This window comes from Telopea speciosissima, chromosome 7, assembly GCF_018873765.1.
Source record: "Telopea speciosissima isolate NSW1024214 ecotype Mountain lineage chromosome 7, Tspe_v1, whole genome shotgun sequence".
Lineage (NCBI taxonomy): Eukaryota > Viridiplantae > Streptophyta > Magnoliopsida > Proteales > Proteaceae > Telopea > Telopea speciosissima.
Window position 1 is genome coordinate 16,933,306 of NC_057922.1, and position 9,968 is coordinate 16,943,273.

Below are 9,968 nucleotides of genomic sequence, written 5' to 3' on the forward strand. Positions count from 1 at the left end.
CTTGAAAAATATCTTGGTAAAACTTCTTAGCTCATAGAAGTTGAAGGGGAATTTCCCTTGCTTCTTTGTGGGTGTCCAGGTGTAGAAGGGTAATGGTGAATTATGGATCATGTTAGTTTAAGTATTGTAAATGGTCATACTGTGATATATCTCAATTATGATCCCTTAATTCAAGTTATTGCAAATAGGAAATACATTTTCTAAGCTTTGTTCTTTGGTGCCTAGAAGAAAGAGGGAAGATTGGAAAACAGAGGGTTGGGGGGGGGGGGGGTGGGAGCAAAATGAATAGAACCTGCATGAAGAAATCCAATTTTCACAGCTTTCATTGTATTTGTTACACTATAAGAGCCAATGGTTCTCATTTCAGAACATGAACTGCAAAATTTTATCATAACAGTTTAATGTCACACCTTCAGCAACTTTGTACACCAAAACATGTGAAGACTCAATAATTGGGTAAAAGAAGAAGAAACTGCAAGGACGGGAAAGTAGAGAGGCAGCCAAGGACCCAAAGGCATGACTAACATTCAACACCGCACTGTTTAAGAATCGGTCCAGTCTGCTTAGGCAAAAAAGGGTCAATTCGAACCCAAACCAAAGAGAAAATTGATGCAAGAAGAACTGACCAGAGGACAACAATGGTTGGTGTCCTGTTTTGCCTCCCCATCAATCCTTTGAGGAAAGGATAGAGGTGAAGAATGACCCAGAAAGCAAAAAATAACTTCCCAAATAAGGGGCCCCATGAGCCATACCCATTGTTAATGGCATCGGAAACTCCGGCGACCACTCCAACCATATTCAAGATAATTAGTGTGGTTGGTGGGATTAGAAGTGTAGTCCATTTGAAGAGATAAAGCTCCCCAAACTCAGAATCCTCTGCAGCCTTTGAAGTTACAGTGAAGTTGGTGTCAACTCCTGCAAGGACTTTAAGGAGGCCTTGGAAGACTGCAAACAGATGGGCTGAGACACCTCCAATCACCCAGAACTGTTCATTACGCCACCAGTCATGGATACTGACACCACTCCACCGGAGCTCTAGTACACCAGTTGCGATAATGGAGAGGAAGAGAGCCATGAACCATACACTAGCCAGGTTGGTCAGCTGTGGGACATGGGAAATTTCCGGTTAGAAAGTAAATAACAGTTCAGTGTTAGATAATGAACCAACTAAATCAAAATTACTATAGATGTCTACTTAATTGTCCACTTGAACAATTTGGTCTGAACCAATTTGTTCATAATAGAAAAGAGGCTTACTAGTTTCCATTACATTAAGCAATTCATAAAAAAAAAATGTAATAACTTACAGTAGGAATGATGAATTTTCCAGTGAGAAGACAAACAGCCGGAATAGTGCAATAGGCAAGCAAGGGAATGGAAGTGAATGGGTAAACAATGGTGTTAGTATAAGCAAGTCTCTCCAACCACTTCAATTTTCCTCCATAGCCATACCAGAGAGGGCAGTGACGGCTAAGGAATATTTCAACCGATCCAAGAGCCCACCTCAGAACTTGGTGCAACCGATCAGAAAGATTTATTGGTGCTGAACCCTTAAAAGCAGGTCTATTAGGCATACAATACACCGACTTCCATCCTCTGCAGTGCATCTTGAACCCTGTCAATATATCTTCTGTAACTGATCCATAAATCCACCCAATCTGTGAAAAACAATCATTGTTAGAACTTAGAACACACGGAATTTACATTAGTGGTTGGATTAATTTATGCAATGGTGAATACCCAGGGTTAACAATCTAATAGCCCTGCTTTTGTTCAATCTTGAATTTTCACTTATCACTGTTTTGCAGTAGTCTTGGTAATTTAAGAAGTTTCATTTGACTTGCAAAGTGCAAGATTAATGTATAATATGAATCCATAGTTAAATGTACAGCTCATGCATGACAAGAAGATGAAGAAGCTTTAAAAAAAAAAGATCTGAATTACCTCTTTGCCCCATTCAGTTTTCTCTTCATAGCCACAACTAATAACATGAATAGCCTCTTTAACAAGGGTAGTCTTGTTGGTCCCCTGAGGAAGACCACCTTCTTCCATGAGTGTTGATGCAATGAACACTGGTGATTGCCCGAACCGTTTCTCAAAGTTCTTCTGTGACATGAGGGAAGATTTCTCCAACTCCTCATAACCTTCAAGCCCTTCCTCAATCTCTTCCAGATCAAAGACCGAGGATCCTTTCTTGGTGTAACTCTTCTTCATCATTTTCTTTTTCTTGCCATAAAACCCTCCAAACAATCCTTTCTCTCCCTTCTTTGACTTTGACTTTTTTGATTTCCTAGAACCGCCACAACAACAACAGCACCAGGAAGGCCAGCAGTCACATGTCATTTTTGGTCGCTTTTCTGACACTGGTGGGTCGTACCCGTACAATGCTGGACGGTTGAAGACACAACCAGTTCCTACATATACTGGTCCTTGGATCCCATCTAAACCTCTCATGTTGATCTACATAGAAAAAAAGGAGGGGGGGGGGGTTGTTAGAGGACTTGCTGTATTTTGAGAGGTTAATGACTTCTAAATTGCAGTAGACTTACATCGAAGAATACAATATTCCTGTTAGCATATCTATCGTGGCGATCGATACCATCAAACCTCTGTGGGAACTGGACATAGCAGAGCTTTTTTCCAAGCTGAGGATCCATCAGAAAGCACATAGCTTCCCTTACAGCCTTGCTATTGTTGATGTAGTGATCACAATCAAGGTTCAGCATGAATGGTGCATTGGTGAGTACTGCAGAGACCCGGACCTAGTGATCACAAAAACACAATATGACAATGCAACATGAAAATGAAGGATCTCTTCTTAATATACTAAACTCACATAATGTCCACTACTCACCATAGCATTCATGGCACCAGCCTTCTTGTGGTGTTGATATCCAGGTCGTTTTTCACGCGAGACATAAACAAGTCGAGGAAGCTCCTTACCTTCCACATCAAGGGCACCTTCACTTCCTAGGTATACCTGCAAAGCAACAGCCCCAATTATCATCCACACATACTCATAGAGGTTGCTGGATTTGTCTATTGACATAATTTTAGAGGAAATTCATGAATTGTGATTAGAGTGGGGGGCATATCTATCAGTTACTTGAGAAAGATTAAGGGTTGTAATGTCCGACCTGAATCATTCCTGGATGATCTCTAGTATTGTTCCCTGGCCATGGTGTCCCATCCTGCATCACCCAACCTTCTTCAGGTTTCTTCTGAGCCTTTGCCACCAATGCATTAATCCTCACCTTGAACTCTTCATACTCTCTCTACAAGTTCACCACACAACAAATAGCCACTTACATTAAGAGGAGAGTGAAACCAAGGCAGCTAAGTACATAGGGAGGTTGTCCCATACCTTCATGGCTCTGCGTTCCTTCACAAAAGTTGGCTGAACCTTATCCTTCAAGTAGTCCATCTTCTGGGAGAAGTAGAACTCAGGAGCCCTTGGCTCAATGTTGTACTTCTTGCAAAATGGTACCCATCTCCTTGCAAACTCAGCTGTTTCTGATAATGTATCAAAGAGGAGCATTGAAGCACCATCATCAGACACATAACAGCTCACCTTCTCAACTGGGTAGTCCACAGCAAGGATTGAGAGAACTGTATTAGCTGTTATGATTGGTGGTTCCTTCAATGGATCAACTGTACTGACAAAGAAATCAACTGGTGCAAGACGGTTAGGCTCGCCTTCACGCTCAAACCGCAATGAAAGGCGATCTAAATAAGTCTCACGGTTGATGGGGTACCACTTGGGGAACTGATCTAGTATCCATGACAGGGCAAACCATATTTCACAAATAACAGAGATGAGCCACAAGGGATAAGCATCAGTTGCTGGGGTTAATATACGGAAACGGAAGAAGAAAGCAAGGATGACAAGTCGGAGAACAATGACTATGCGATACGGGCTAATCTTGCTCGATGAAATTGGGACTTTTCGCCATAATGGTTGCCGGGCTTCGGCCATCCTAGCCAATTAAGGAAGAAATAATTAATATGTTGGTGTTGCAGTAAAATTTCTAATAAATTATCTCCAAGAACATATTAGTAATAAATCTTACAGATAATCGTCTTCTTCTTCGCCTTGATCATTTCCTCCTCCATCTTCTTTGCTCACTAATCCTCTCTTTTCTTGCTTTGCTTTCCACTTCTCTACCCTCTCTTTCCATTCATCATTATTTTCCAAGTCCTTATCACCTTCAAAATCTTTACCAGCAACTACGTACACACGTATTGCAATAGATCATATCACTCAAGAAATAAGGAAGTACAGAGTAGTAAGAAGAAAAAGAACTCTCAACTGGAGAAGAGGGGGAGGGGTGAGACTCACTGCTTCCAGCAACGGAATTGAAAGCTGGGCCATTGGGCTGTTGCCATTGTTGTGGGTTATAGTCCCCAGTTTCCTGTAAAACTCAACACCGATTTGATTTCTTTAACAGTACCCTTTAGCATAGTTTCAATAATTTAAGAACAAAAAGATTGATCATTGGATAGAGTTACTTCAATTTCTTAGAAATAGATTTCAATAAGGATAAATAATGTCATGAGTTTTTATATGAGTGAGCAGATTTTTTTATTTTCTTATTTTTTGTGGGGGTGGTGAGGGGTGGGGATTAATATGATGTTGGGGTATAATCAGTCTTGTATTCCGTCACTTGCATAAGTGTGCTGATTCCGGAGGGTTAACGGTCCCCAAGAAATTTTTTTAAGGCTATATGGGTATTACGATAAACTTCCTATATAAGATTTCATTAGAAATTTGTATCAATCAAGGACTCTTTCTCTGTAATCAATATCAGAGAGGTGTGAGGATGAGCATCTATAATCTTATTCTTCATTGATAGTGAAGCAAATCGATCTCATCTCATTGTAGGCAATCTTGCCGAACCATATATGTAAATCCTTGTGTACATTGTGTGTGATTGTTTGTTTATTATTTCCATTCTTTTTCTGCATGGTTTTAGAGGTTCATGGTTTTTTCTACATATGAAAGCAGATTAATCTGGTTACGAGGCAGGCATACCGAGTGAGGTACAACATGATTACGAACAGGGGAATCAGGGTGACCCTTAATCTGAAATTCATTAACGAAGTCATCTGCATCACCATCATCTTCTGCATCTCCTGCCACTCTAGGACAACCTGCCAATAGTTACACCACCTTATAATTAAGCATATATTGTGAGTTTTCCTTAACACTTCACAAAGCAAGAGAGAGAGAGAGAGAGAGAGAGAGAGAGAGAGAGAACCTTTGTGACGTTTGTAGCGAGTGTTGCACTGGGGACAGCACTTGTTACCTTCACTCCTCTCATAGTCGTAACAAGGTCGACAAACTGGGAACCCACACTCGTAACAAGCCACGAACAACTCCCCATCTTCCTTAAATCCAATCTCATCTCCACAAACTCTACATATTTTCGTAACAGATTGGCGTGTGGGTGACCGAGCCTCGTTGCCATGCAACACATGTACCTCGTTTCTCTGCTGAGAACCTGTAACTAGACCGGTCATGGTGGTGGACGCCATGGCCATGACCGGTGCCGCAGAAGAAGAAGAAGAAGAATGAGGAAAGTAGAGAGATGATGGATAGGTTATTGTGAGTGAGGGAGATCGAGGAAGAGAGAATGGGTAAGATAGCTTTTATGGAAGGTGAGGTGAGAGGTTGTAGTTTCTCTTACCAACTGTGAGTTGGGAGGTCGATGGTTTGAGTCGAAGAGACGTCAATACAGTGAGGTTGATGGACGGATTGCTCAGCCATTAAGGCAAAAATGGCCCCTACATATTTAGCTTCCTTCAGCTCTAAGGCGTTGCCTTGAGTTTGAGTTGAGTTGAGTTGAGTTGGGGCTGCTTCATATATAAAATCATAGTTAACACCACACCGTCTTTAAAAGAGTTTTTCTTTCCAAACGTACACCTTGTGTGGCTGCTTGCATTGATTCAATATTTGGGAGAGAGAGTTTCATACAACCACAGAAGGAATTTGCACACTACAACCAATGACTGGTTAAAATATGGTATCATTCATATGGGGTCCACATGGTCAGAATATTATTAGACAAATATCAATATGGATCCTATTGTTTATTATGTGAGTAGAGTATAAAGATTTTTTTTTTCTTTTTTTGGGGTAAATAGTAGAATATAAAGAAATCATCAAAACCCAAAAAAAAAAAAAAAAAAAAGAATATAAAAGAATCTATATAAGGGCAATATATGTAACAATTATTTGAAAATTTCCATACTCCCATGTAAATGAAATGAAGAACATCACTGAAGCCATGTTAGAAAACAAGTCTGAGAAAGCCGCAAAGTTGTCAGCATTTTTTCATAAATATTTTTGGTAAATGCCCCCAAATTTATCTAGAAGGATCTGAAAAACTCATGGATGAAAGATTACATTGAGTTTGAATCCATAGATCGGAAATTGGCCAAGTTGTTGTACATGAGACAACACTCTCCTTGCCAAAGAGTCTGCTATGCTGTTTTGCTTCTTTAGAACAAACAAGAAATTACATGACTCAAAACAAGATTTTAAATGCATAATGTTCTCCAAAATAACATTTTCATAACTTATTTATCATGTTTTAAGGTATTGGGAGGATAAAAATTTTTGTCTTCCCATTAGTTAATATGAGTATGGCTTTTGTACTTCTAAACTAGAACGTTGTAATTCAATGCAAATTGCCAATGAGAAACCTCCCACAACCGGGGAAACCAGATAGCATTCAATCAATTGGTGGAGATTGAAATTGCACACCCTCTCACATATTACTGTTCTCGTGAAGAGGTGATATGTCATTGATGCATCTCTCCCTATTGTCATATTCTAAAAGGGATTCTCTCATTTGCCTGAAACTGTACTCGGGTAATGTAAGGAACCCCTTAATTTTAATAGTAATTTGGATGATAATTAAAGGACTATAACACTCCCAATGCGATAGGATGTGCTCTAATCAGTGTCAATGATATAGAATGCGTCCTAATCACTGCTTCTAAAATTTATTTGTAATCCAGATTTTCATTAGTAAAAATTGAGTATTTTTTTGAAGAAAGTCAAAATTAGGTTGCACTGAATCAAATCACATCAATCCAAGTGTTTTTTTGGGGGGTTGGGGGAGTAACTACCAAGAAATCCACCGCCAAATACTAGAACCGTTGAAATATAGTCATTAAAAATTAATAATGACTAGAAATATTATATTGTCATCATTTATGCAATTGGCTATCGTCAATTGAAGCTTTACTACCGGGCCCATGGTTGCACATTGCTTGTTCTGGTTTCTAAGCAATGCCCATTAAGGCTTAATTCCTTATAAAAATGTTGAGAAAAAGATTAGCCATGCCACCAGGGTGCTCAACATGTATTATCCTCTCTCTTCCCCTAAAGGAAAATACTCATTTGTCCTCCTGTGTCGAGCCCTGTGATTGATGTATGCTGTTAACTTACCTAAAGCTAGCCCAACCCTCTTCCATAAACTTTTTGTTGAGTATGTGGTTTCTAAATTGTGCTCATTTTGTTGTTTTATATGCCATTTCATTTGATATAAAGGTTTTGTTTGGGGGAAACTTTCAAAGTGCTTTACAGCTCTAGTTTCTTTGGGTGGTTTAATGAATACTCCCCCACACCCCCCAAAAAAATAAAAAAAATTCTATAGTTCCCTCACAGATTTTAAAAGGAATCGGTTACCCCATATTAATCACTCCCAACTTGTAGACAAATGCATAAATTCCGGACCTACCTTGAGTGAGCTACAATCCAAGAATTAAGCGATTCAGGAAAATCTTATTCCATGGTTCTCTTAGTCTTTATTTCTTGTTTTATTGGAAAGGCAAAGAATGATCTTGCTCATTAAGTCCCATAAAAGTTAAGCTTTCAGGGATTTTTTGATTTCTTTTACTCTTCCTAATTGTTTGTTTTGTTTTTTTTATTAATGCTTGCATGCTATTTATTTTCACAAACACACAAAAAATATATAAAAAAATAAAATAAAATCCAAGAGTATTCACCAATGACCGTCGAGCTCGTTTTAATCTGTGTTCCTGTACTGTTTGGGAATTGGGTTAGTCCGAATATTGAGAAAAAGAAAAGAAGCTAGAAAGTTTTTTATTTTCATAAGTTGTTTGCTTGTATGAAAAATATTAGAAATTTTGACGAACCTGTTTCACTTTCATCTTGAGAGGAAAATAAGTTGGAAAAAAATGACCACCGTCGGCAAGAATATACCTCATTCGGGATGTTCCTGACCGTTGGATGATTACTTTTGTTGCATCTTTTGTGTACAGTTAATTAAAGAAATGTCCAAAAAGGCGGGGTGAGTCGAAACAGAGAGGGATCTTTCTAGAATATATTAAGATGGACGGTCATGGTTCCCAGATTGATGGACTGGTCGGACCCACGTCGTGCCAAAGTCCGCCATGTGTTCGACCGTAGACCAAAATAACAGAGTTTTCTCTGGAAAGGGCAAACCGAGCCCAAATCCGAGCCTCCAACGTGTGGCTTTCTATGCTTCTCCTTCTTCCATCCAATAATAAACCAGAGGCTCTCAACTTTACACCTAAACCGTTCAAAGAAAACCTAAGAAATCAACACCTTTCACACTTAAGTTTCACTAGTCTACGAACAGCAGAAAGACTAGCTAACCTCTTCAGCATCATCAACACTTCTCTGTTCTGCAATGGCTACTACATCAATTATTGCAACTGGGTTCAAAGGAGGTCTTGGCTCTTCCTTCCATGGAAGTTGGGGTACTTCCTTGGCTGGTGAAGACTATGCTTCAGTGGCGAAATCGGTTCCGAGATGGGTTCGAGTGGGTAAACCCATACGGTTGCAACCAGTTATGAAGAACGTCAATGAAGGAAAGGGTCTCTTCGCACCAGCAGTTGTTTTAACCCGCAACATCATCGGGAAGAAGCGATTCAATCAGCTTAGAGGCAAAGCCATCGCCTTACACTCACAGGTCCGCTTAATCATATTTTTATCCTCCATAGTATTAGTATGACCATCACCAAGCTTTCTTGGCTTTTTCCTTTTCTGTCGGTCATGTTGAGGGTTTTGGATGGGAAGAAAGTAGTAATAGTTTACTTATGTCATTCTGAAACGAACATTTTACAGGTAATCACTGAATTCTGTAAATCAATTGGAGCAGATGCAAAACAAAGACAAGGACTGATTCGACTGGCAAAGAAGAATGGAGAAAGGCTTGGATTTCTGGCTTGATGAATTATGTTGTATTTTTCATTTTTCTTTCTTCAAACATCTCCATGGAACATTGTTCTATATTATAATTAAGGAATCCCAGAATCTAGATGTGTATATTCCCTGGGATCAGATTGTAAACTACACGAGTTAAAAGATCTTCCCCTATTCCATATGGTATTCCATTTTCTTCTCAATCGCTTATCTGTTGAAATCCTTTCTTACAAGTCTGTTACTGCAACCACCTAGAAATTTGATGCCTCTACTGACAGAGCATGGAAACAGTGTTACTTTTCTCCTTAGCACTAATTACTTTGTCATGATTAACTGTTCTCACAACAGTGAGTGTGCTTGAGATTTCTAATTATTTTAATGCTGTTAACTATATCTATTCTATACGTAGTTTAGAAAAGGTTGATCAATTGGCGACAGAACATGTATAACAGGGTAATTAACATCTCACATTCCCCTTGTAATATGAAGTGTTCAAGAAGCACCAAAAAATAAAGCGCATCAAACGTGAAATATTTCAGAACTGAAAGGTTCTGATTGGCAGAGGATTTCTCCAACTGGGTCCAGAGCACCTGATGCAGGAAGAATTACATCCCTTCCATGGGTCATTGCCCACATAACAAATTAACAACTCGATAGAGGTGGAAAGAGGACCAAACAGACAATCGTTCAATTTTATGAATCCGTGTATTCTATAGCAATCACCATAAAAGCAGATTGACAAAGCATAACAGTTTGTAAAAGTTGGAAT

The 9,968-nt window shown here is 39.2% G+C and overlaps 2 protein-coding genes across 3 annotated transcripts; one reads left to right on the forward strand and one right to left on the reverse strand.

The window, feature by feature from the left end:
* Nucleotides 1–297: 297 nt before the first annotated feature.
* On the reverse strand, nt 298–5,560 carry LOC122667285 (cellulose synthase A catalytic subunit 4 [UDP-forming]). Its single transcript, XM_043863538.1, has 11 exons — nt 5,259–5,560; nt 5,033–5,151; nt 4,340–4,412; nt 4,071–4,227; nt 3,365–3,977; nt 3,138–3,275; nt 2,855–2,980; nt 2,550–2,762; nt 1,945–2,460; nt 1,308–1,658; nt 298–1,102 (listed from the first exon to the last, which is right to left on the reverse strand). The coding sequence occupies exons 1-11, from the start codon at nt 5,539–5,541 to the stop codon at nt 521–523; spliced, it is 3,171 nt and encodes a 1,056-aa protein (XP_043719473.1). The 5' UTR covers nt 5,542–5,560; the 3' UTR covers nt 298–520.
* A 3,044-nt stretch (nt 5,561–8,604) lies between these two features.
* On the forward strand, nt 8,605–9,411 carry LOC122666585 (protein PROTON GRADIENT REGULATION 5, chloroplastic-like). 2 transcript variants are annotated; one of them, XR_006333684.1, is made up of 3 exons: nt 8,605–8,966; nt 9,122–9,285; nt 9,326–9,411. XR_006333684.1 is itself a non-coding variant. In XM_043862603.1 (2 exons), the coding sequence occupies exons 1-2, from the start codon at nt 8,685–8,687 to the stop codon at nt 9,224–9,226; spliced, it is 387 nt and encodes a 128-aa protein (XP_043718538.1). In that variant the 5' UTR covers nt 8,605–8,684; the 3' UTR covers nt 9,227–9,411. The 2 variants fall into 2 exon arrangements, 1 of the variants encoding a protein (XP_043718538.1); XM_043862603.1 differs by having other exon boundaries at nt 9,122–9,411.
* The last annotated feature ends 557 nt before the right edge of the window (nt 9,412–9,968 follow it).

What these genes read in the sequence shown, in the direction of transcription:
- LOC122667285 (XM_043863538.1), bottom strand. Translation starts at nt 5,541, where the DNA reads ATGGCCATGGCGTCCACCACCATGACCGGTCTAGTTACAGGTTCTCAG. An exon ending in GGAATATTGTATTCTTCGAT is followed by an intron (nt 2,461 to 2,549) that starts GTAAGTCTACTG and finishes TTTTCTATGTAG; the next exon opens with ATCAACATGAGAGGTTTAGA. An exon ending in AAACTGAATGGGGCAAAGAG is followed by an intron (nt 1,659 to 1,944) that starts GTAATTCAGATC and finishes TGTTTTTCACAG; the next exon opens with ATTGGGTGGATTTATGGATC.
- LOC122666585 (XM_043862603.1), top strand. Translation starts at nt 8,685, where the DNA reads ATGGCTACTACATCAATTATTGCAACTGGGTTCAAAGGAGGTCTTGGC. An exon ending in CCATCGCCTTACACTCACAG is followed by an intron (nt 8,967 to 9,121) that starts GTCCGCTTAATC and finishes AACATTTTACAG; the next exon opens with GTAATCACTGAATTCTGTAA.